Below are 27,858 nucleotides of genomic sequence, written 5' to 3' on the forward strand. Positions count from 1 at the left end.
TTGGGGTTCATGGCATCCTGCATTCTACTAATTCCATATGCAAGGCTGCATATGAGGAAACTTCAGTGGTACCTAAAAAGTTTATGGAGTCAACATTGTCACAGTCTGGAAACAATGATTCCTCTCATTCCCTGCCTACAACAGGAGTTTCTTTGGTGGGCAGAGACATGTCACCAGAACAAGGGACTGTCATGTACTCTACCCCCCTGCCACCCAAACCCTAACTACAGACGCATCACACTATGCTCTGGGGGCCCACCTTGTGGGGAGATGCATTCAGGGCATATGGAGGCCAAAACAAATGCATCTGCATATCAACCAGAAAGAGATGCTAGTGGTTCAGAATGCTTTGACAGCCTTCAAGGACTTACTTCATCCAGGACAACTACTGATAAAGACAGACAACACCACGGTTATGTGGTACATAAGCAGGGGGTACACATTCCTACCCCCTTTGCAGACTAGCCATGGCATTGTGGAACACAGCCTTGACTTACCAAGTACATCTTCAAGCTCAATTCCTGCCAGGAAAACAAAATATTCTGGCAGATGACCTAAGCAGAAATCTTATGGACCCGCACGAGTGGAAACTGGATCCACAAATCTTCAGCATGGTAACACAGACATGGGGGAGCCCAGACACAGATCTATTTGCCTCTCCCCAAAATTATGAACTGGACAAATTCTGCACAAGGACTTATCACAGACAAGCATGGAAAGTGGATGCCCTATCCTTCAGTTGGAAAAACCTTTCATTCTATGCCTTTCCCCCTCTGCCTCTTCTCTCCAAGTTCTTACTAAAGGTCAGACAGGAAAAACCAAAAACGAGTCTAATTGTTCCAGACTGGCCTCACCAGCACTGGTACCCAGTCCTAAGGAATATGTCTCAACTCCCTCCTTGGTACTTGCCTCAAATACCTCGTCTACTGACTCAACAGAACAATCAAATTCTGCACACCCAGCTCCAAACTCTGAACCTTGCAGCATGGCTGATCATTTAATTATTCAAACAATACCTCTCAGTAAATCTGTGATGGGTGTCATTTTGGAAGCTAGAAGGCCTAGTACTAGAAAATCTTATGCTGATAAATGGAAGAGATTCTGTGCTTGGAACCAAGCACAAGGAACAGACACAGCAAACCCAAATATTCCTCAGATTTTACAATACTTGACTGAGATGCTTGACAAGGACCTATCTTTTTCTTCAATAAAAATCCATGCCTCTGCCATCTCGGCTCATTACAACATGGAGCCTCCCATCTTTTCTCATTCTCTGCTAAAACGGTATCTTAAAGGGGCCAAAAATTTAAGGCCTGCCAGAAGATCACCAACTCCTGCATGGGACCTCAATTTTGTGCTGGAAAACTCACCCTGCCTCCTTTTGAACCAGCAGCTACTGCGGATATAAAATTTTTATCTTGGAAAACAGCTTTCCTTTTGGCAATCACTTCAGCAAGAAGGGTTTCAGAACTACAGGCTCTCATGGCTGTGGAGCCTTTTATTACATTTTACCTAGACAGGGTGTCCCTCAGGACCAATCCTTCATTTGCCTAAGGTGGTATCCAGTATGGCTCTCAACCAAACTATTCATCTGCCAACATTTTACCCAAATCTGCAGAATAAGGGGGAGCGGATTCTGCATTTATTGGACGTACACAGACAACCAAGATTCTACTTAAACAGGACCAAGTCTGTAAGAAAGTCTGAGCAGCTACTGGTGGCATTTGCTTCAGGATTTGCTTCAGGATCAGAGGGGAAGGCTATATCAAAGCAGACTATTTCTAAGTGGATAAGCCACTGCCTTCATTTCTGCTACTTGCACCATGGTAGACCTGTGCCCAAGGGAATCAGGTCACATTCCACCAGGGCTGCATCTACCTCAGCAGCCTTTCTCAGAGGAGTTCCAACCAAAGACATTCTAGAAGCTGCTACTTGGAGCTCTGTGCATACCTTCACAAAGCATTATCATTTGCATCTCTTCTCCAAATCCAGGGCAGGCTTTGCCACTGCAGTTTTGCAGGGCCTTATAGCCGCCCCTAATGCTATTTAGTTCCATCCTCCCTTCCATAGATTTGGGATTCTACCCAAATGTAATGACTGCAACAGTGAAACACGAAGAACATAGTACAGTTGTGTACACTTACCATAAATGTAGATGTTCGAGTGTATTCACTGTTGCAGTCCGGGTTACCCACCCGCCATCCTCCTTTTCTATAACTTCTCTTTCCTTCACTATATTGTACAGCCTTTATGGTGTATTTGCTTTTAGATGAAGGTAAAGTTTATGTTGCTAAAAGTGCATTTATATATATTGCTGTTTAGTTATCATCATCATCTTCTTTCGGCTGTTCCCGTTAGGGGTCGCCACAGCGGATCATCTGTTTCCATATCTTCTTGCCCTCTGCATCATGCTCTTTCACTCCAACTGCCTGCATGTCCTCTCTCACCACATCCATAAACCTTATCTTAGGCCTTCCTCTCTTCCTCTTACCTGGCAGCTCCATCCTTAGCATCCTTTTCCCAATATACCCAGCATCCCTCCTCAGCACATGTCCAAACCAACGCAATCTCGCCTCTCTTGCTTTGTCTCCAAACTGTCCAATCTGAGCTGACCCTCTAATATACTGATTCCTAATCCTGTCCATCCTAGTCACACCCAGTGTAAATCTTAACATCTTTAACTCTGCCACATCCAGCTCTGACTCCTGCCTTTTCGTCAGTGCTACCGTCTCCAACCCATATAACATAGCTGGTCTCACTACTCTCTTGTAGACCTTCCCTTTCACTCTTACTGGTACCCGTCTGTCACAAATCACTCCTGACACTCTTCTCCACCCATTCCACCCTGCCTGTACTCTCTTCTTCACCTCTCTTCCAGACACACAATTACTCTGAACTGTTGATCCCAAGTACTTAAACTCATCCACCTTTACCAACTCTACTCCCTGCATCCTCACCATTCCTCTTCCCTCCCTCTCATTTACACACATATATTCTGTTTTAGCCCTGCTGACCTTCATTCCTCTCCTCTCTAAACCATATCTCCACCTCTCCAGGGTCTCCTCAGCCTGGTCCCTACTCTCACTACATATCACAATGTCATCTGCAAACATCATAGTCCACGGGGCCTCCTGTCTAATCTCATCTGTCAACCTGTCCATCACCACTGCAAATAAGAAAGGGCTCAGAGCTAATCCTTGATGTAATCCCACCTCCAACTTAAACATATCTGTCACTCCCACTGCAGTCCTCACCAATGTCACACTACCCTTGTACATATCCTGTACCACTCTTACATACTTCTCTGCCACTCCCGACTTCCTCTTAAAATACCACAACCCCTCTCTAGGCACCCTGTCATATGCTTTCTCTAAGTCCACAAAGACACAATGCAACTCCTTCTGACCTTCTCTGTATTTCTCCAACAACACTCTCAGAGCAAATATTGCATCTGTAGTGCTCTTTGCTGGCATGAAACCATACTGCTGATCACTAATCACCTCCCTTCTTAACCTAGCTTCCACTACTCTTTCCCATAACTTCAAGCTGTGACTGATCATTTTTTATCCCTCTGTAGTTACTGCAGCTCTGCACATCACTCTTATTCTTAAAGATAGGTACCAAAACACTTTTTCTCCACTCCTCAGGCATCCTCTGACTTTCCAAAATTTCATTAAACAATCTGGTTAAAAATTCCACTGCCATTTCTCCTAAGCACCTCCATGCTTCCACTGGTATGTCATCTGGGCCAACAGCCTTTCCATTCTTCATCCTCTTCATAGCTGTCCTTACTTCCTCCTTGCTAATCTGCTTCACTTCCTGATTCACTATCCCCACATCATCCAACCTTCTCTCTCTCTCATTCTCTTCGTTCATCAGCCCTTCAAAGTACCCTTTCCATCTACTCAACACACTCTCCTCACTTGTGAGTACGTTTCCCTCACTGTCCTTTATCACCCTTACCTGCTGCACATCTTTCCCAGCTCTGTCCCTCTGTCTAGCCAATCAGTACAGGTCCTTTTCTCCCTCTTTAGTGTCCAATCTCTCATACAACTCTCTATATGCCTTATCCTTCGCCACCTCTCTCTTTGCCATGCACCTTATCTCCTTATACTCATGTCTACTTTCTTCATCTCTTTGTCAATCTCACTTCTTCTTCGCCAGCCTCTTCCTCTGTATACTCTCCTGTACTTCCTCATTCCACCACCATGTTTCCTTGTCCTCCTTCCTCTGTCCAGATGTCACACCAAGCACCTTCCTAGCAGTCTCCCTTACTAGCTCTGCTGTAGTTACCCAGCTATTCGGTAACTCTTCATTGCCTCCCACTGCCTGTCTTAATTCTTCCCTGAACTCCACCTCACAATCACCCTTTTTTAACTTCCACCATTTAATCCTTGGCACTGCTTTCACACTCCTCTTCCGCTTCTTGATCACCAACGTCATTCTACAGACCACCATTCTATGCTGCTTAACTACACTTTCCCCAGTCACCACTTTACACCTGTGTGCATCTTTCTTCACTCTTGTACATCACCCTATGCTCCTCCCTCTTCTTAAAATATGTATTCACCACAGCCATGTCCATCCTTTTCCCAAAATCCACAATCATCTGACCTTCTGCATTCCTCTCCTTAACACCATACCTACCCATCATGCCCTCATCCACTCTGTTCACTTCACCAACATGCCCATTGAAGTCTGCTCCAATCACTAGTCTCTCACCCTTGGGTACACTCAACACCACTTCATCCAGCTCACTCCAAAATTTTTCTCTCTCATCCATCGCACACCCAACTTGTGGAGCATATGCACTAACAACATTCATCATTACACCATCAATTTCAAGCTTCATAAACATCACTCTATCAGACACTCTCTTCACCTCCAAAACACTCTTGGCATACTGTTCCGTTAGGATAACCCCTACCCCATTTCTTCTGCCATCCACAACATGATAGAACAATTTGAACCCGCCTCCTATACACTTGGCCTTACTTCCCTTCCATCTGGTCTCTTGCACGCACAATATATCAACCTTCCTTCTCTCCATCATATCAGCTAGCTCTCTCCCTATACCAGTCATACTGCCAACATTCAAAGTTCCTACCCTCAGTACTACACTCCTAACCTTCCTCCTCTCTTCCTGCCTTTGGGCATGCCTTCCCCCTCCTCTTCTTCTTCGGCCAACAGTAGCCCAATTTCCGCCAGCACCCTGTTGGCTAACAGTATTGGTATTGGTCGTTGTTAACCCGGGCCTCGACCGATCCGTTATGTAAATATGAAATGTTCTCCGCATCAGTAATTTGGCAGAGGTTTTACGCCAGATGCCCTTGCTTACACAACCCTCCCCATTTATCCGGGCTTGGGATCGGCACAAAGAAATGAAAACTGGCTTGTGCATCCCCAATGGCTGGGTTTGCTGTTTAGTTATATTTATTAGTTATTGCTGTTTAGTTATATTTATATATATATTTTTGCTCCCCATTTGGGGGGCACCTGACATCTGGGGCAAGAAAAACTGAATAAAATGGCATCAGCTGCATGTTTTATACCCCTGACGTCATGGAAGAGGAGACAGCAACCGACGCAGGACCCAAGACTTTGTTATTCAGGCCAACTGAGGGCAACCTTCCAGCAGATTACCCAAATGTAATGACTGCAACAGTGAATACACTCGAACATCTACATTTATGGTAAGTGTACACAACTGTACTGTTCTGCACATGATGTGGATTTCATGGTCTCTGTGAATTTGATCTGTGTCATTTATAACCATCTTTGCTCTTACATGTGAATTCATTATATTATACAATATCACCTATAGAATATTGGTGTATTCCCCAACCTCCCTTGTTAAATATGTTAATAAGAAACTTATTTCATGGTTTTGGTAACTTTTAATCAGCAAATTTACTTTGATATGTTTTTTTTTTCCTTTAGAGTGGCTTAAGGCATGAGGGCTCTCTTGGCATTGCCAAAAGAGAATTTGTTGGTATACTAGTTCTGTATGACATTTTCTGGGCACCAGAAAGAGAGCATATTGTAGCACATAGTAAAGGGCATTCATGTTTTGCAGCTAAGCTTCCCTTAAGTGCCATGGAGTGAATTTGCAGCTACATGTAACTGGGAGCATCCATTTGCTGAAAAAAAAAATTCAAGCTGGGGACTAACATCTGCCTTCAGCTATTTCCCTTTATTTTTATGCATCTTCTGCAGAAATGATCCTTCAGTTCAACATTTACCATTATGGTGAGTAGGCTTGTATGTCAGAGCTTTGTATACATTACTGTGAAGTACAGTAGTAGATTGTCCTTTATTTCTCAACTTTTTAATACTTTTAAATCAAATGGAACTTATTCTCTCACCTTATTTTTGTTACATGGGAAATAGCTGACACAAAGTAAGCAAGAAAAACTGACCAATCAGATTGTCAGGTACCTGTGCATCAGACATGCTCCATGCGAGGAGCAAAGCTAGTGCAGGCAGCCTAAGCTTTACAGTTAGTGATCACTTATCCTCAACAGCATACAGAATCTCATGGGTTTCCAGCTTTTGTGTCACCACTAACTCTGGCTTGCAACAGAACTGTTTAGTCAGTCCACATACCTTTAAAAAAGCAGAAAATATTATCATGAAAACAGAAAAGCAAAAATTTCAGAAGTAAAAGCTTTTACCATAAAAAACTGCAAGCACACCAACTCCACTAGAATACGTTAAAGCAAGAAAAAGTCACTTTTGTAAACATTGTTTTCAACAAATTCCTGTGACACAGCCATGTCAAAATTTAGCTCGGAATGTTAAATTTGAGCAGTCTGTGGAGTGCCATCACATGAACTGTGACACTGAATTGTACACCTCAGAACCAGACTGCAGTTTGAATTGTACACCTCAGAACCAGACTGCAGTTTGCAAAAGACAGCTGTAAAATCATTTTGTAAATGTTTTGTTTTTCCCAACAGTACCTAGCAGTTTGACAAAAGGGCCTCTAAACTGACTGCTCTCTAACTTCCATTGTAAAATTTTACATAGTTAAAAAGTTAAACCCTTGTATAACAATCATTAGTAAAAATGGGTGGAGGAACTATTGTACCGTAAGTAAACTGCAAAACATGTAATTAGTGTATATGCAAACTACTAAACATAAAATTCTACCTGGAAAAAAAACACAGGTTTAACTTTCTGTGCAATTGGTGTGTGCATGGTTAAAAAAAGATACTAATGCACACACAGCTATTTTAAGACACTGACCCTGTGGGGTCCTGCCTCACACCCACCACCACGATATGTGGTAATATCTGTACCATGTCCAATGCTTTGTACCTTATGACATGACTTCAGGTGAGACTGTTATCAGGTTTTCATTTTATGTACCTTTAGTCATTAAATCAGAGCAGTGCAGTTAAGCTGGTTCATTAGCCACACACCACCCTTGTTTGACCTTAAGATGTTTAACAATAAAGTAGCAGATAATGGTTTAAAAATGTTCCAGCCGAAATGAAGGGAAATGTTTCTAATTTCTGATGTAAACATAGTTTAAAGCATTAGGATGTTTAAAGAGCAGTAGATTGCACACTCCTATGGAGAAAAATCGTATCATTCATATCAGGAATTAATTAGATTTCTGAAAAAGAAAGTTTGAGTCATACAAGTTATCCCTTAAAACAAGCTGCTGGATTTATTTCTTCACTTATCCAAACTACATAAATGTAAGCCAGAGCCTATTAAAAGATATGGCATGGCCTTGATTGAATCATATCAGAACTTTAATAAGAACTGTTATTCCATAATTACACATTAGACATAGATAGTAGACTAATGGTTCATCCAGCGAATAATGTTCCAGAATAGTAGATATTTGTTTTTAATGTTTAAAAATAGCTAATGATGTTGAGGAGGAGCCATGCTTGATTAAAGAAATACAAGCTTTAGATTTCTAATGCAGTGCTGTTAATTCTGTGGCATTAGTGGGGGTGGGCTGCACTGGAAGTACTTGTGTGCTGAGTCTGATTTTGATCTACTGTTGTATAAACTACACTCATGCTGAACTGCAGCTTTAGTCTGGCAGGAAAGGGAGTGGAGTTACTAACTCGTCACAAGGCCTTAGTTCAGACACGGCAGACAACTTTCTTTTGCTTCTGTTTGCAAGTGTTTGTTTTACAATGCGCTTTTGTTCCTTCCCAAATTTTGTTTTGTGTGCTTAATGTTAAAGTCAGCCCTTAGAAGGGCTTGTCCTTTGACTTGCCCTGATGGGCATTTACATTTTGTGTAAAGAATAATTGATTTTATGTTATTCTCCAAGTATACAGTTTCTCAGAAGGATACTGTTCATATTCACAATGACGACAAAGGAAGCAATTTCTAGAACAAGACGTACTCAATGCATTACATCTTTGGTAGCACTCTGCAGTTCATTCCAGGGACAAGTTGACATGCTTGATGTATGACCAAGATCATTTGAAGCAAGCTTTCTTTATTTTGCCTCACTGCAGACACCCAAACAGGACATGGGTGGATTTTATTCTGCTTATAATTCAACATTTTTTTTTTTTACTCTTGCTGAAGTCCCCGAGTTGTTATTGTTTAATGGTAGAAAACTGTTGGCTGATAATAGGTACCAGTACCTAATTTATTTTTTAGAAAGTTGCTAGGTTTTGCATTAACAAGTATTTTCTGAAGGATAACAAGTCCAAATCACAAATGTCATAATTTAATGACTTCAGTCCTCAATGATTTGCCAGAAAACAACAAATTTTATGAGGAATAGATCCAAAATGTGAAGCAACAATATAGACACTTAGCAGTTTCAGTTAAGTAGGTAGATGGATGTGATACTTACTTAACAGAATAAACTACTGGAAACTTCAACAAGGTGTCTTTACTCTTCCCACAGGGAGGATATCAGAGAGAGACAGTCTCCTACATCTGCTAGCTAAAGTGATTTTATCAGTCTATGAAATAAGGTACCACTACATGTCAAAGTACTACTGAGATTCGTAGGTGGATGGTAGGTTATTGCCCTTGCAGGCCATTTTATGCCTAGTCATTTACCCCATTTGGTATTGACAATTACCCTGTCCTTTTCCCATATCTATATTTGTGTACTGCGGATAAGATAGTGATTGCTTCTGGGGCCACATCATAGAGAAGTTATAGGGAACACTACAGGGGATAGATTTACTGCTGCCACTGTTCATTAGTGGTACAGGGGCAGCCCTGGGGTAAATTTCGTATTGCCCATCCAGGAATCCAAATTGTGCTTAAATGGGGACAGAGATTAGCTTTGTATTATGTACAGGGGAAGTCTGTTCCAGAAAAGTGGTATCCTCTGAGAAAATGTACGTGTCCACCATACCATTCTGTTTGTGTTAAAGCAAAGATTCAGGTCATTGAATCAAGTATTTCTGGTACCATTCAGTTAGCAGATGTGCAGCAGGTCCATGAGTATTGGATCAGTGAATGCCTTATATGCTGGGTGCAGGTCCCCTCTCAGCAGTCTGTAAGAGACTGAGTATAACAACAGGGCTTTGAGCTGGTCCTTGTAGAAAATGCCTAGAACATCATAGTCTCTTTGTGAGAAACCTCTAAGAGTGTTCAAGGTACTGCATGTTCTTTGTCAGATGCATGCTGAAGGGGGGCATTATACTTAATGATTGGCCTGATGAGAGCTGCATAGAGGGGGACATTGGCATCTTTTTTGTCTGGAAGCTATTCCTCTGCTTATAAGCTGTACAGTATAAGAGGATTTCCTTACCACAGTTGACACATGGTTAAATGTTAGGAGGTCACTGCTCATGTGTGTTCCTAATTCTTGAACTACTGGGTTAACTCTTGCAGGCATATTATCTTTTGGCTACTTTTAATGCTAGCTTAGTTGATTGAAAGGTACACACAACTTTGCATGAGTGTTATATAAAGCCCTGCTCAGTTTGGGAAATAAGAAATATCAAGTGCTTGAAAAAGGTGACAAAAATCTATAAAATGTCTCCTTAAAGGTGCATATGATTAGGCATGCTATCGTCTCCTTGATCACTTGTCTAGCACTGTTCCTAAATTCTACTTCTCTTCACCTTCACTGTCCACTGGAGACTGGATTCACATTGTAAATCTTCAAGGTGTTTACCTACAAATGAAGATCTGGAGGTTAAAATTCATACGCTTTTGAATAAGATCCAGTCATTACCATTTCAGAATATTATCTTCCGGTCTGAACACTGTCACAGCAGCATTCAGAAAGCTCATGTCAGTAGTATCTACCCACTCTCATCTGCATGTGACAGAATTGTTTTCCAGTTTGGACTGGCTGCAGTTTGCAACAGTAGGGATGCTCTTAATTGCCGTAGAGAGTCTCAGTTGCATACCTTTCATTACTTAATGTTCACTCTGAGCTTAAGTCTCACTTAACTTCGACCCAGTTCTTGATTTATATAGGTTGTTCCCCAAATACCAAAACATGTCAGGCATATGTTGATGATTACATACAATTTCAGACATTTTTCCACAGTCCACTGTTTGCTTTTAGACAGTCCAGTTTGGTAACCCTTCATGCAATAGCTCTAGAACTCATGGCAGTCTTGATTTTGATGGTATCACTTGTGAAATGCATATGAGAGGACCGCATTTAATCCTTGAGGTTTAGTGGACCCAGGGAATCGGATATATTAAAAACACCAATCAGGATTTCAGTCTGAGAGATGTCTGCATTGGTGAAATAACCACAATTAGTCTCTTGACCAACAGAGCCTTCATACTTCTCTCTCATAGAACTATTTTCACAACTGATGCCTCCTTCCTATGACAGAGAGGGCAGTGTCAATCTGACAGCACAAGCACTTTCATTATTTTGGAATCAAAACTTCATGTCAGTGTAGTGGAAGAGAGAGCAGTACTGTTTCCTATTTATACTTTGAAGTAGCAGATTCCATAAGGTTGCATCTCCAGTCAGACAGAATGACAGAAGTAGGCAACTCTGATCTGGTTTCTCTGCATAGAGGCCATGAGAGTCTTGGAATGGACTTTCCAGATCAACAGAATTACACCTGTAGTTTTGATTTCTACTCTGGCTAAACAGTAGACAGACTAAGAAAGCGCCTGTTGTTGCTTCACAAGCGCTCTGTGAGGCTGTCTTTCTGGTGAAAATGACATTCAGGAAGTGGAGTTGCCTCACTTTTGATCATTTTGCCTTGCCCACAGACACCAAATCCATCCATCCATCAATACTTTTTACCAGTTTTGCACATGATGTCAGGGTGTCACTAAAACACTGACAGTCATCTAGAGCCAAGGTTCACACTGCTGGGTGGCTAGCTCTGCCACGGCTTTTCTTCCATACCACACACAATCAGCATCTATGAGCAGTTTAGAGCATCCAGTCCACCTACTGCATGTCTTTGTAATGTGGGAGGAAACCACAGCACCCAGAGTAAACCCACTGAAATGCAGGGAGGACATACAGACTCCACACAGAAGGCACTCCAGCCAAGAATCAAAGTAGAGAACCTCTTCCTCTGAAACAACAATGCCATCTGTTGTGCCACCCATAGACACCAAATGTTGCACATGTTTTACACCAATTCATTTCCCAAACAGCAAGAGCAAAAATGCACTGCAACAGATTTGACCCAAAAGTCTGTAGTATGGCTTTTCTGTGCTGAAAACTAAATTCATTCTCAAACCCATTGAATGAACGGCAGCTCTGCTTGTGGCTACTCCTTATTGTGCAACAGTTGGTTTAGCAGTTTCTTCTAACTCATCTGCCTTGACTTCTACATCACAGACACTTGCTGATGTGCACCTTCAGATGACCCGTCAGGGCATCCACTCTGTCAAACTAATGGTATTGGCTACTGCATTTCCATTAGTTGTTCCAGTCATTGTCCTTTGCCAGTGGCATTCCAGTCAGAACTGTAGGGTCAAATGGAAAAGGTTTTCATTCTGGAGTTCCACCAGAGGCATGGTTCCATTTTCTTCCCTACTTCTGGTCCTTCACATCTTTTCACAGGTTTTTGAGGACAACCTTCTGTTTTCTTCTAAAGTTCAGATGGTGTATCTACTGGCAATTACCCGAGGTAGACAAATTACTGACCCAAAGACCTTATCTGTGACCTACCTTTTTTTTTTTTTCATAAAGAAAGAGTTTCGTGTATACCAGTCCTTTCCTGCTCCTTAGGTGACTACATAGACTAATTTAAATTATTTACTAGTTATTTTTTCTCTCACAATACTGTAACAAGGGAGGTTATTTCTTCATTTTATGGATGCAATTACAGGGGCTGCTCAGGTATTGTGTCGCCAGAATAAAGCCATTAGTAAAAAAATATAGTGTCTGTTCCCTTTACCAAGTGACATGAATAAAAACAGTTTTTAAACATTTATTCTCAAATTTCATTGTCTTCTATTATGACATACTGCTATAAACTGTCCTTCTGCTAGGGTTGTGTGTATATTCATGATCATCTTCTGTAATATCAGTTGTTTGGCGTCTGCACAGCTGCTATGTGGTCTTTCCTGACCATTCTTGTAGAACGTTCAAAAATGGTCATGGCCTCCAGGTTACTAGAGGCTACTGCTAAAGGACTACAACTTTATGAGAGCCATCTAGGAGGGTAGAGCCATGGACTGTGTCCTGTCTATTTTTGCAACTGGGGCTTTGCAAAATCAGATATGTAATTTATGGGGACTCATTCTACCTGTCTTCCTCTTTCTGTCTGTTCTTTTACCTTTTTCTTACTCCAGGTCCAGAACTGCAGTATTCTGTGAGGGCAATGCATTATAGAGTCATAGATTGTTACTAGGCTTATGATTTGGGGAGCCTGTCTAAACCTAGCCAAGTTTTCCCAAAAGAATAATGATCTGTATCTAAATAGGACAATGAAGGCCAAGCATTTATATGCTACCTCTGTCCATAAGGGACATAGGTGTTAGGCCTAGTGTAAATTACATAGTCCCCATTCACTAGTCTAGGTTGCTCTTAAACTGGGTAATAGGCAAACTCTGCTTCACATGGATGAGAAAACTGTTCCATAGGCGGGGCAGTCTCTAGGGCACATATCTGTCTCTCCATCATGTTCTGTTTAAGTCACAGACAAAATTCAGGTTCCTAGACCTTATGAAAAGTTTTTAGCAGTCTCACAAAGTTTTGTGTTGTGAGTGGTCCTAACAGTGGTAGAGTCAACCTTATTTGTTCCTGCACTAATTACTGGCTACAGCAATCGACATATTATGCAACAGTCTAGTACACCATTCTGACAGAGGCACATTTCTGATTCTTATTTATGTATTTTTAAGTACAGAGCATTACAACATTTCTTAACTTTACAAAACAAATAAGCAAATAAATGGCTTGCAGTGCCCCTGTTCAAAGCAACAATGGCTGTGCCACACTATGGAGAAGGTACTCCATACCTTGTCTGTCAGTTTGCTGGGTTTATGCTCCATCCCACCCATCACCTAGACAACCAGTCAATGTGTGGGACAATCTGGACAGTGAATCAAGAGAACCTCAGAAGCTGTTTATCTAGATCATTGGGAGGGGGAGTGTCATAAAGCAGAAAACCCATAAATTGTAAAGTAGATGTAATAACTGGGATGGAAACAGCAGTAAGAGTCTATAGTTGGCAGTAGAACACCGTAAGTTCTTTTTTTCTTTTTTAAATCCTAGGAGGCAACCAGATTTTGGCAGTGGATGACTTTGCAGACAAACAGTTGGAGTACATTTTCTCTGATTTGCTTACAACTCTGAGCTTGTGTGAAATTGTGTTGGAACACATTACTGTGGTCATTTTTCTTATTTCATTGCAGTCAGACAGCTGAGAATCACATTCAACAAAGTGGCTATAATTACTGGTTAATTGGGTTGTCTGTGGATGTGATTTTATTTTTTGCTCAGTATTCTGGCTTTGCAGGACTAATGTGATTTATACAAAGCAAATTGGAATATTTACTGTGAACACTGTTGTAGAAAACGAAATTTAAATAAATTACTGTTGGCATTATTTTCTATAACAATACGATTCTGATGTACTCAGTCAAAACATAGTGATTATAATTGCTAAATACTGGATGCATATGGATGAAAGTGACCCTTTTGTCAGCTCAGCTTAAACAGTTTGGCTTTACAGGACTAGTGTGCACTTTTACAAAGACCAGAATATATAGATACTGTTTGTAAAACAATCTTGGAATGCTTTAGTGATGCTATTATTCTTATTTTTAATACAGTCAGACATTTGGGGTGTATATAATCATGAAAGTGGCTACGATTGCTGGATAATAGGGCTTTTCTGTTGATGAAAAATGACTGACTCTTCTGTTGTAGTCAAGTTAAACAACCATTAATCTGGGGAATAGTGTTATTTGTGTGAAGCAAGTTGGAATACTGTACTGTGTCCATTTCTTAAAATCACAACCAGACATATGAGGTGTACACAGTCAGTAAATTGGATGTAATTGATGCATATATAAGCTTTGTGTAGATAAAAGTGAATTTTGACCACAGTCCTTGAGCCAGCATGGTTTGAGCAGTATCACACAGTGTATGGTATTTCTTTGAAGTCAGTGTAACATGATCATTGTTATACATTGTAGTTGCATGTGTATGTCAGGGCTTTCAGTGTATTTGAGTAAAATGTTGGCCATAATTTATTTCACTTTCCACCACTGTTCAACAAAACAGAATTATACATGATAAATGGTTATCTTTGTTAGTATGAAAAGGATATACGTGAAAGTATCTGATCACTGGCTTTGTGGAACAGTAAGTACTAATGTCATCTCACAGTACTTTGTTCTCTAGTTGAGTTCTTGGCTGTAGTCGAGTCTGCATGCCCTCACTGTCTCTGTGCAATTGTTATGCAGGTGTTCAGATGTCTTCTAACCCCTAAAAACATGTTGTGGGTGAATTGATATTCCTTCATTTTTCATGTAATTGAGTGTGTGTGTATGTATATCTTGTAATGGACCTGACTTGTCAGGGGCAGTATCATTATGTGTGAGAAAACAGCATTGCATCTTGTGAAAAAATTGTCGTCTTAGTGGTGTGTGTGTTTGTTTGATATTGATCACTGATTTTTACCTGAGCAGACTCAGTATTGGCATTTGCATGCATAACTTGTCTGAGCAGCAGTAACAAAATTAAGAACAGTTATACAGGCATGTTGTGTTTATGTATGGCAACAAAAACTTAAGATATGACTGTGCATTTTTCTTTTTTCACATTCGTTTCAGTTCAACACCAGAGTGGTTACATAGAAGGTGCCTAGATAGGAGTAGGTAGGCAGGCGGTATTCCCAGATATGTTTTATATATCTTTACAAGCACTCGTCTTCACAGTTTATTGGGAACTACTGTTTGTTAGCCTTGAACATTAAGCCTTGTGCACAGCTTATCTTCTCCTTGGAAAAACAATAGTTTTTTTTTTCATTAGTCATGATTTCTGGTCAGGATTTCATTGGATCAAAAGTTTGTAAATGTGCATCATAAAGCAGCTGGAACCCCATTGTTACTGGATAGGCCATCAGATGCACAGCCTAATAGTTCCAGACCCCCAGATTAATTGAGTTTCTCCACAGTTACTACAGTGCATGTTTGGTTACTTTAGGTGTGCTGAAAAGATATAAGGAAAAGTTGAAGAATAAGAGAACATGAGAAGAAAACAGTAGAAAATAAATGGTATTGTGGATGGTGTAGGAAGGCCAAGATGAGAGTAACCAAGGGCGCATGGGGGGACTGGTGTATATCAGGGGGATACCATGGAGTCCTTTGGTGAAGGCAGCATGTCACCTACAGCCATCCCTTCCTCTAGCAGTTAATTGTACTCACAGACCAGTGTATTTCTACATAACCATAAATGTCACATATTCTCAGTGGTTTGCCTGTAGATTTAGACACTTTCCCTTCTTTGCCTTCCTTAGTGTATCTGCTGAGGCCATTGCACATTTTACTTTACCAAAGTTAATCTCTCATGCTGCATTTATAAACAAACCCTTGTGAACACGTATCTGCCATTTTACCAAAAACTAAATGCAGAACACAGTAACAAAGTCCATTGTTAGTCATTACTCTGAATTTTATGATTTGTAAAGGTATGTATTGAGATGACATATGGCATAGTCATTGCTGAATGCTTGTTTTTATGTTTATAAAATTTCAAGATCATTCAGCCTGGAGTCTCACATGCTATTTATAATTAAAATGTCCTTGTAGTCTGGCTGGTGTTTCTGAGGCAATCTTATGGGTTCCAAGTACTCAATGATGGGTCTGATGAATGCTGAATGGAGTGGAACATTGGCTTCCTTAGAACTAGATGCCATAACTTTGTTTATAATTTGCACAACACAGAATGATTTCCTTACTGCTTTAGACACTTGATGGGTCAAGTGCTAGATTACTGTCTGTGTGTTCCCAAGTCCCTGACTACTGGGTCAACTCTTAGGGGTGTGTTGTCAATATGATTGTTACCCCAGGTGGATGACCTCCTGAAGGATACTATTATGCATTTCTTGGCATATGATTTTAGTCCATGGCTCTGACATGAGTTATTCATCTGTGTCAGCCCTTCCTGGAGAACACTTGTATATGTGGTGGATTCTGTGACTGCAACTAATTTGCAGTCATCTGCAGTTTAGTAAGCCAGTGGCCATTGACATTGTCCTTGACTTCAGAGAAGTAAATGCCAAAAGGAACAGTCTCAGGGCCATTCCCTCAGGGACTACAGTTGTGACTGACCTCTTTGTAGAGGTGAATTCCCCAATTCTAACTTCCTGGGTTCTGTCTGTGAGTCAGCTGGCTATTCACCAGTTGACGTAAGGGTTTATACCTAACCTCTTGAGTTTAACAAACTCCAAGTTGGGTATTGTGTCAAATGCCTTGGCCAGGTCAGGTAGGCAGTGTGAACCATTTTGCCCTCAACCATTGCTTTGGTGACCTTCTCAAAGAAGTCCACCAGGTTGAGCCCAGTGTCTGGAGGTTTCCTGTGTCAATATTTTTCATTACCTTGATTATTTCTATGGCTTTGCATATGAGACTAGTGAGACTTTTGGTCTGTAGATGGCCCACCTTTATGCAGAGTGATGACTGTTGCTTATCTCCATTCATGAGACATGAAGCCTATTTGGAGGCTACAGTTAAATACCAATTTCAAAGAACCTGATAGGTAGTGATTCATGCTATTTAGAAGGCATCGTAGGATATTATCTGGGCCCATTGCTGAGTGTTATTGGCCTTAGAGAGAGCATTGAGGACCTGTTCCCTAGGGATGGCAGGGAAGTTATATTTTATGGTATTTCTTGAGGGAAGGTTGAAGTGGGGAGAGGGGTAAAATTGAAGCTGAATTTGTCAGCCAGTAGGTTTGCTGTAGCTTCTTGCTCAGTAAAGGTCATTCCATTGCCAGGGAACTCTGTACACAACTGTGTATTGCCTTTGAGGTTGCGGACATAGCTAAAGAATGTCTTGTGGTTGTCCTTGGCTTGGGAGGCCAAATTTATCTCAATTTTGGCTTTGGTAGACTCTATTAGTCCTTTGAGCTGTTTGTTTAGTTTAATGATATTGCTTTTATCCTGCTGGGTGCTGCATCTCCTAATTTTTGCCATGCTTTTCTTCCTTCTGCTATACAGCCTATTGACAATGTGATCCACCAGGGTGGCTTGTTTTTTGAGTTACTTCTGTACTTCTTTCTGGTGGGTACAGCTGCCTCTATGCAGCTATTAACATGCTTGTTTCAGTGAACAGTTCCACGTAGGCAACAGTGTTCTCAGGGTTTATAGTGGCTTGAAAGTTTGCCAAGTTCCAAGTTTTAATTTTACTTCAAAGAAGATGATTTTCTGATCTGACCTTATCAGAAAAGACATTACATTAGGGGGTGTGCAGCACTCTTCCACATTAGTCAGGACCAGCTCCAGTGTGTTTGCACCACTGGTTGGTGTATTGACAGTCTGGTCCAGGGAGTTTGTTTTTACAAAACGCAGGAATCTCTGTTCCTGTATATTTGGGGATCATATATGATTCCCAGTTAATAATGGGTAATTAAAATCACCCATGAATATGGTATTAGGTTTGGATGGTGAATGTCTCCAGTGAATTTAAGTACATGTTATAGGTTTCCAGGGTCATAGAGGAGGACCTATAGCTTGAAAGGAAGTGGTATGGGATTGTACCTGTGGTGATTTGAACATGGAGAAGCTCAAGTGCCCCTTATGTTAATTTGACCATGTATCTCATTTCTTCTCTCCTTTTACTGGCTGGTGTGAGTAAGCACAAAATTATCATTTTGTGAAATCACTCCCCTTCGACTATTTAAATTTATTAGCCATTCTACGGTATTCTTTAGTACCAGAATACAAAAGTGACTGCCCCCTTTCAATCTATCTTGCTGTTTTAAAAATAGTGACTCTCCACTAAAACTTAAGTTTTAGACAGATAAAACTTAACTTACCTACTTTCACATCTAACTCCTCTAGTGCACACTGCAGTGTTTAGGATAAACCATTTTTTTTTCATCTTTTCATCAAGAATCTCAGTGGCAACACTCAGATCCGCTCTGAGCTACACCACAATGGCACTAAATATACAGAACCAACCGATATTGTCAACATCCTGGCAAGTAGGTTCAGTGCTAACTTTACCCCCCTCTCACCCTTCAAAGGGCCCATCTTAATACTGGAAGAAATCAAAGCCCCTGTAATCATGGATGAACAAGTAAAGACCGCACTCTTCAAAGCCAAGAATATAGCATCCATGGGACCAGACAACATCCCAGGCTGCGTACTGCACGAACTATAGAAGAAACTGGCACCCCACATAAGTACCATCTTTAATTATAGCCTCACCTCAGGCTTTGTGCCTACTGAATGACGCACAATGATGGGTGCCACCAAGGACCCTGGAGGCTACCGCTCCATTAGCCTGAAGAGCCTGGTCATAAACAAAGATATAGGTAACCTCCAAACCCTAGACCCCACTCAGTTTGGGCTTGTAAAAGGTAGATCATGTCTACTAAACCTGATTGACTTCTTTGAAGCAGTCACTAGAGCCATAGACGAGGGCAAGGTAGTGCACACAGCCTATCTTGACCTTGCCAAGGCTTTCGATACCATCCCCCACTCTGGAATTATAGCTAAACTTACTAAACTGGGCATAAATCCCTATGTCACAAGATGGGTGGCTAACTGGCTCACCGACAGAATCCACACAGTAAAATAGCCGATTCCAAGTCCGACTTCAGACCAGTGACGAGTAAACTACCACAGGGTTCGATCTTGGGTCCTCTCCTGTTCAGCATCTACTTCTATAAAGTGCAGACCAACATAGAAGATCTTTGGCTACAAAGTTTGCAGATGACTGCAAACTGGGAGCCATAATAGAATCACCTAATGATGTAGACATTCTACAGAAGGGTCTCACTGAGACAGATGCGTGATGTCAAAGTCATGGCCTCAGGCTCAATGCCAAGAAGTGCATTGTCATCCCCTTTGGGAAAAACTCAGTACCCAGGAACTACCACATAGGCAGTAGCTCACTAAACACTAAAAGTGTGATAAGAGACCTCGGGACACAGGTGGACAGTAGTCTCTCCTTTGATAACCACATTGCTACAGTAGTCAGGACATCCTTCTACGTGGCACACCTCATCACAAAAGGGTTCTCCTCTAGAAAAAAGGAGGTCATTGTTCCTCTCTGCTCATCCCTCATCAGACCCATTATAGAGTACAATGTCCCATTCGGCATGCATCTCACAAGACACCTACAATAATTGTAAAGGCCACAGAAATACCTCACTAAGAGAATTACCGGCCTCATACAGATGCCATACACAGACCGTCTCAAAAAACTCCAGCTCTACTCCGTTGCATATCACCTACTCAGAGGCAATCGCTGCCTAACATACAAAGCTGTGTCAAACCCAGAGCTGTTGGACATGCTACACTTAAAGAAATCCCAATCTCTCCAAACCACACCCTCCAGAGACCTAATCCTTGTCACCGCAATAAACAGAACATGTTGGAGGGATAGCTTCCTGTCCGAGAGACTTCACATACTCTGGAACAAAACTACCCATTCATGTCAATCAAAGCTCCTCATTTAGCCCTCTTTAAGAAAAATCTTGACAACTGGATGGGAAATAGAAAATTCACTTCAGGGATCACTTCTGCTGCACTGCTTGACAGGGGAAAATAATTTTCTTGGGTGGCAAAAGCCAGGGAACCTTTTTGGCTAGGCTTATATAGGCCCCAGGGCCGACCACCTCGTTTTCCACACAGATTCTTTCGGCACCTACCATAGTGCCAACTACCACTTCAGCACCGACCTCGTCAGTGAAGACCTTGCTTTCGGCACTGATGAGCTCCTCGGTACAGACACCAGTAGTACAAGCCTTAACGGCTCCTTTGTTTTTGGTGCAGATGCCTATTTTAGCACCATCCAAAGACCCCTTTGTGGGCACCAAGTTTCCTGCATCCTTGGATAGACCTGACTCCCCTTCAGCTATGTCTATGAGATCCACTAGAATCCTCCCGAAACATGATGTGGTGCATCTTGTGGATCAATTGCTTTTGGCCAGAGGTATCCAACCCTCCAGGAACTACTCTTCCTTTGGAGGTGAACACCCTTCTCCAAAGACTCCTACTTTTCCTCCCTCATTGCCTTTGAAGCCCCCTGCTGTAGCACAGACTTCCCTCATCTCGGCTCCTTTCATGGATCTCACTAAAGAATCGCAGTTGCCTTTGTGGCGGGAGAGACTTGTGACATACATACTCTTGTTTTTCACAGCCATTCAGGGACTCCGAGTCAACGGGCTGATTTGCTTGAGCGAGGTGCGGCATCCTTAGGTGGACCAGCCTTCCAACTCATGGAGAAGGCTCTTGCATCTGTTGGCGATCCTGTGCTATCAGTGCCCCTGTCCTTCTCTGGACTGCAATTTACACAAGACACCCCTGGCGACACCAGGTACAAGGGCCTCAGGACACACTCCCACTGGAGGCCCCTTTTGTGCTGTCTTTCCCATATTCTCCCCCTGAGGAAGTTCATAGCTAAAGTTTGTGTAAGAGGAAGCACGTGGACTCCCCAGAAGAGTCCCTCACGGAAGAGAGAGACTTTGATGATGGGGAAGAGTCCCCTCGGTCACCCTCTGAGGTATCCTTTGAAGGTATCCTCGAAATACTTAAGCAGAGAGGTGATTGGCTTAAGCAGAGAGGTGATTGGCAGTCCTGTAACCTGACCTCTGAAGAGTCTGTGTTCCTGCAGGTCTTTCGTGCCCAGCCCCCTATCTCTTGGGTACTCCACCTGCCGATGACCTTGTCCGGCTCTTCGTGCAGCATGCATGGAAGGCTCCTGACGCCATTGACGCCATGCCCCGTAGACCAGATAAAATCTTGTCCTCTCCAGATATTGAGCCTCACTGGTCCAAAGGTCTTCCTGTAGATGCCTTGGTGGTGGCAGCCACAACAAAGAGGATCTGGCGGAAGAAAGCCAGACTGTCCATCCACCCAACAAAGAGTCCCAAGTGCTGGACAGAGTAGGGAAGCGTACGTTTGCAGTCAGGTCCCTGAATTATATGGCACATTTTACCAGGCTTCAAAGAGATTTAATTTCTGAGCTCTCTGAAACTTTGGCCGGAGCCGTGTCTGATGAGGTCCCGGACAAAGTGGCCTCACATTTAGCCACCCTTAAATCGATTTCTAACTCCTCCATGTGCCTGATTTCTCACGCATCAGAAGCAGCAGCTAGAGCAGCGGGTGCAGGCATAGTCATGAGACGGCATGCCTGGATGCACTTGTGTGATTTCGTGTAACCTTTCAAGACTTCCTTTCTGAATTCTCCCATTAAAGCCTCTTCGTTATTTGGATCCAAGGTTAAAGACACACTGGCTAGGTGTGAACAGGATGGTCAGACCCTTTCTGCCGTGGGTGTCTGCTATTCTTCCCCTCAATGCGCTTTCTCCAGAAACCAGAAGAGTGGGAAGATGTGGCACAAAAAGTCTCAGGGTTCTTTCCGTGAAACACGAGCCAAGTTTTCCCCTAGAGGCTGAGGGGGAAACGCATATGGAAGACGTCCCATTCAGGGCAGAGGAGGTCCGCATAACCAGGGTTCCAGAGGTTCTTTCTCTGGCCAGTCCTACCAGCACTCTTGAAGAGCGGCCCAACTGCTTTCCAGTGGAAGCAGTTGGGGGTCGTTTCTCTTTGTACCCTTCTGCCTGGCTAACCATTACTACCGATTCTTGGGTACAAGAAATAATAACCACAGGTTGTCATATTCCCTTCGATCTTTGTCCTGCCCCCCTAAGGAGCTTACCCGAAGTTCCACCCAGTAAAAGGGTATAAGCAGCATTAGAGATTTCAAAGCTGCTAAGAAAAAGAGTTATCCAAATAGTCCCACCAGTACAGATAGGATCCGGATTCTACTCAAGATTATTTTTAGTGCCAAAAAAGACTAGGGACTGGAGACCAATTTTGGATCTCAGTGTGCTAAACAAATTCGTAGAAGTACAGAAATTCTGGATGGTCACAATACAGTCTATCCTCCCTCTCTTGGAGGCAGGCGATTGGATGTGCCCTATAGATCTTCAAGATGCGTACTACCACATAAAGGTGAACAGACCATCGAGAAGATTCCTTCACTTCCGTGCAGGAGACAGTCATTACCAGTTCCGAGTACTGCCCTTTGGACTATCTACAGCCCCCAGAGTGTTCACCCAAGTGCATGGCAGTTGTCACTGCTCACCTGCGACTGCAAGGATTCCGGGTGTTTCCATACCTAGACGACTGGCTCATCACCTCCCCCACCAGACATCTATTGGAAAAAGCCTTGGCATACTCTCTTCACACCGCAGAAAGGCTAGGTATAACTATAAACTGGCAAAAATCCAACCTATCCCCATCCCAATCAGTAGAATTCATTGGGGTCCTGTTGGATACAAAGAACTGCATGGCATCGATTCCAGAGCACAGAATTCTAAGGATAAAACAACTCATACCCATCCTCTTAAGGGAAAGAGCGACAGCACATTCTGTTCTCCAGCTGTTAGCTTCCATGGCAGCTTCTAACACCATTGTCCCCCTTGCGAGGTTCCACATGAGGCTTTTACAATGGTTACTACTCACCCAGTGGTACCCTTTTCAGGTTCCTCTCTTATCCCAGATTCAGGTGACTCAGAGATGCAAACAAAACTTGATTTGGTGGATGTCACAGAATCCGTCTTAATGGTCTCGCCCCTTCACACCCTAACAGTGCAAAGCCACAGTGACCACGGACGCCTCCCTGATTGGGTGGGGGTGGGGGGGCTTTTTCAGGGGAAGACAGTCCAAGGCACGTGGTCGGACCTAGAGGCTCATCTGCATATAAATGTCCTAGAATTGAGGGCAGTGCTTCTAGCGTTGCAAGCATTTCATCCCCTCCTTCCATCAGGGACTATTGCAATACAATCGGACAACATGGCTGTAGTCTGGTACTTCAACAAACAAGGCAGAACCAAATCCTACCCACTTTGTCAAGAGGTCATGAGGATATGGCAATAAGCGATGGTTACCAATCGCTTTCTTTTAGCAACGCACATTCCAGGGAGTTCCAACGTGATAGCAGACAGATTGAGCAGGTGCATTCTGCAACCACACGCGTGGTCTCTGAATCCTCTTATAGTGGTGGAGATTTTCAATCGCTGGGGTCCCCCTTGCTGCGACCTTTTTGCATCCCCAACCAACTACAAATGCAGCAATTACTTCGCCCTGATTCCCCCTCAGGGACAGTCTCCCAGGGATACTCTAGTCCACGATTGGCCCTCGGGTCTGCTTTATGCCTTTCCCCCTCTTCCTCTCGTTCCCCAGTTCCTGAAGAAAGCTCACCGGTTGAAGAGCAAGATAATCCTCAGAGTGCCATATTGGCCTTGGCAAATTTGGTTCCCCTTCTTATGGCCTCACCTGCTAGATCAACCATTGATTCTCAATCCAACTCCGAATTTGATCTCCCATCTGCAGAACCTGATTCACCCCAACCTGAACAGCCTGATAATCCCAAGATAGCAAGATAATCCTCAGAGTGCCATATTGGCCTTGGCAAATTTGGTTCCCCTTCTTATGGCCTCACCTGCTAGATCAACCATTGATTCTCAATCCAACTCCAAATTTGATCTCCCATCCGCAGAACCTGATTCAACCCAACCTGAACAGCCTGAAGCTCATAGCTTGGCTCCTCCACTTCCAGTGATTGCCAGGCAGACTAATATTTCTTCCCCAGTACATGACATTCTTATTGCATCTCATAAGTCTTCCACCAGAACTACTTATCTCAGCAAGTGAAAAAGGTTTACCATTTGGCTGAAGGAAAAATGGACAGACCCTTTTTCAGCACCAGTGCCGGTTGTATTGGAGTACCTGTCCAGTTTGTTCCAATCTGGCCTATCTGCTTCTACCATTCGAATTCATTTGGCTGTGATATCTAGTTTTCACAATGGTGTCCATGACTCTTCTCTTATGTCACACAAATTATGCAAGACTTTTCTAAAAGGTGTAAATCATGTGAAACCCCCTTTTAGAGAACCTAGCCAGCCATGGGATCTGTCTTTAGTCCTGCAAGCTTTGACTACATCTCCTTTTGAACCAGCTTTTTCATGCGACCTCAAGTTTCTTTCTTGGAAAACTTTGTTCTTGGTCGCCATTACTTCTGCCAGACGTATCTCTGAACTTCAAGCTCTATGCATCAAATGGCCTTACTTAATCTTTCATAAAGATAGAGTGTCATTGAGAACTAATCCTTCTTTCCTGCCAAAAGTGATCTCTGAAATGTCCATTAACCAATCCATTGAATTGCCAGTTTTCTTTCCCAATCATTCTAACAGAGGAAAGTGTTGTCTACATATCCTTGACTTTCACAGGAAACTTCATTTCAGTCTGGACAGAACTAAGGCTTCTCGCAAATCAGATCAGCTATTTCTGGCCTATTCTGGTCCTAGACGTGGATGTGCTGTTTCTAAGGTCACATTGGCTAAATGGTTAAAAGACTGTGTAACATTTATTTACAAAACTCACGATATCCCTCTGACTGCCGCCGTTAGGGCTCATTCCACTAGGTCGGTCGCAACTTCTGCTGCCTTCCATGCTAGAGCTTCTTTACCTGACATTTGTGCAGCTGCAACTTGGGCTAGACCTCATACCTTCATCAGCCATTGCAAATTGGATTTGGCCTCCAGAGGAAGAGCATTCTTTGGTTCAATGTTGTGTCTTTCGGCTTTTCCCAGTTAGGGGTCGCCACAGCGGAACTCCGGTCCGCTAATGATTGGTAAGTTGATTTTTATGTGCCGAGTTACCAGCCCTGACGCACAACCTTCAATGAAGGTACGCCCATTCACACATGTCTCCACCAAGAAGACGCTCTAGCTGAGAATCAAACCGGACAGCGTCTTACTGTGAGGCGACAGCGCTACCGCAGCACCGCCACTGCAGGAATGTCCTTCCATGAGAGCCTCCCAGGAATAAAAGTAACTGGGGACTCTGTCCCAGGTGTAAGGAATGAACGAGGATTAACAATATCAGATAAAGAAGTTATGTCTTACCATAACGTTTCATCTTTATTGTTGATCCTCGTTCAAGTCATTACGACCCTCCCCCCTTCCCCCTCCTGAGGCTTATAGTGGATCTTATCATCCTGTTCCATTAGGTCTTTTGACCAGAGGTAGCCTCTACTTCCTTTGACTTGCAAACTCAATCTGAGGTGACAGGGAGATGTGAATTGTGGGTAAGAGTTTAGCTCGAGAGTTTTTGGCTGTCGCGAGCTTGGAAGATGGCCGGCTCAGTTCCGAGGTCAGAACCGATAACCCAGGCATAATGACTGAATGAGGATCAACAATACAGATGGAATGTTATGGTAAGACATAACTTCTTTTTTCCCTCATAGCAAGCTGTGGCAGAGTCTGTGTGAGCTTTTCCAGTAAATTCAGTATTCATCCAAGCTATGATATCTTTATAAAATGAAAGCATGCCCCATATAGGAAGCAGTATGAATGATCACTGATCTGTCAAACCAATGTCCTGTACAAACTGCTTTGACTGTTCATGTTAACACAGGTAAATAATTTAGGCTGCTCTGTTTAGTTATAGTTATTGATTGGTTACTCAACATAAATTAATGCATCTTTGTCTGTTTCAGAAATTCCCAGAGCTGAAGTTTAAGTACGTAGAAGAAGAGCAGCCTGAGGAATTCTTCATCCCTTATGTATGGTCACTGGTGTATAACTTGGGTGGACTGTTATACTGGAATCCACAGGAAATACAACTCTTTTCCATGGACTCAAGATGAGTAAAATGCTTTTAAAGGACAGCCTCGTGAAATGAAAGGAAAATAAAGACTACACTAAAAAATGGATGGCAGTAGTATGCATCTTCTGTTCGAACAACTTGCAGATGTCAACTGGTTGCTAAAATGCTATTTCACCATGTTATTCATTAAAATCAAGAGGAGACTCATCTGTATTAGCCTGCCAACTAGTAGTTGTTCTGGGGGTTCTTTGAAAGGCGATAGTGGGATATACTGGACTCACACTTGTCTGTCTTATTCCACCTTCTGACTGGAGAATAAAACAATGTCTTTGTTCTGGTAATACCTGCAGTTCTGATCTGTTTTAGCATCTGGTTGTAATCATCAGGCAACTGTCATGTGATAGTATGCGCATACGTGTTTGTGATGGGATAGAAGATGAAATACTTACCACTAGGTACTTGAAAGTGGATTGATTTTTATTAATGTTTGCTATACTATGCTCATTCTGAAACAATGCATGCTTCAGAAAGAAGCCTTGTAAGTCCATATTATGTATTGGAGCTACAATGCAAAGTGGGTAGTGGAGGATACAAGATTTTAAGGTCCACTTTTCAAAACAATGTTAATTTAACATGTCACACAAAATTGAATTTCTTTTAATTGGTACAGACTAGTATATGCTGTTTAGTGCATTTATTAGTCATAAATTAGCACCAGTGTCTGCATATTTTACAGTTTGTTCATGTGGGTGTAGGTTTTCCAAGCAGATCTAAATGTTAGGGAGTTCTTCAAAGTTCAGCAGTTAATGATAATGTCCTGTTTATATCTTTTGCATTTTTATTTTATTTTTTTTATTTTATCTTACATTAAGACCTAGTAGAAATGTGGAATTCTACTGTCACATAGCCAAAAAATGTTGCTAAAACTTGGGAAGTCAGTAAATAAAGAACTGTATATAACTCTGTGTGTGTCTGTTCAATGGGAGGAACTCTTTATGGTGGCTAATCTTAAAAAAAACAAGCTTCCACACTTCAAGCAAGCATACTCCATTTGGCTTCTGACTGACTTCCTGAACCAAAGCATGGGCTTACACTTGCCCAAATGAGCTATATATATATTTTTTTCTGGCCATTCATTCATTTTTGAGCTCCTCCTAATACGTGTCATTAGAAAGTAAAGAATTCAGTAACTCAGACTTGCGTATTCCAGGAGTACTTAAAGTCATGCATCTAGATGACTACATGTTTTTCTTTTTTTTTTGGCCCGTGACAAGTAGTTCTTTGCCTCACATGCATCAGGGAAAGAAGTTCAAGTCTCTCATCAATGCCTAGCAATTTGCAATAGTAAGTGCATGTCTATATATTCCACATCAGTAATAAAAAGCAAAAGGCTCAAATTTGCTACCACCCTGACTTCTCTTTTACTGTTTATCTCACTCCTGCTGCTTTGATCCCTTGTCCATTGTATTATCTTATTCTTTTGCAAGGTTTGCATTTTTCTTCCCATCTCTGATGAGGTGAAAGCTTGATCAGAAGGGGAATCCCAAGCACTGCCTTTTTTGGGATTGAGACATGATATGCAGCTGCTTTTCAGTGAAGTGAGGACTGCACTGAAATTATC

The 27,858-nt window shown here is 42.3% G+C and overlaps 1 protein-coding gene across 1 annotated transcript in view; it reads left to right on the forward strand.

Moving 5' to 3' along the window:
- The window catches only part of DYM (dymeclin), a gene marked incomplete in the record, with an annotated part of 2,754,049 nt that extends 2,726,852 nt beyond the window's left edge, over positions 1-27,197 (forward strand). The window contains 1 exon segment of the mRNA XM_044081708.1: positions 26,128-27,197. Coding sequence (XP_043937643.1) covers positions 26,128-26,277 — 150 coding nt within the window.
- Between the last annotated feature and the right edge of the window lie 661 nt (positions 27,198-27,858).

Source organism: Protopterus annectens, chromosome 1.part1 (genome assembly GCF_019279795.1).
Source record: "Protopterus annectens isolate FY-2018-M chromosome 1.part1, PAN1.0, whole genome shotgun sequence".
Taxonomy (NCBI): Eukaryota; Metazoa; Chordata; order Ceratodontiformes; family Protopteridae; genus Protopterus; species Protopterus annectens.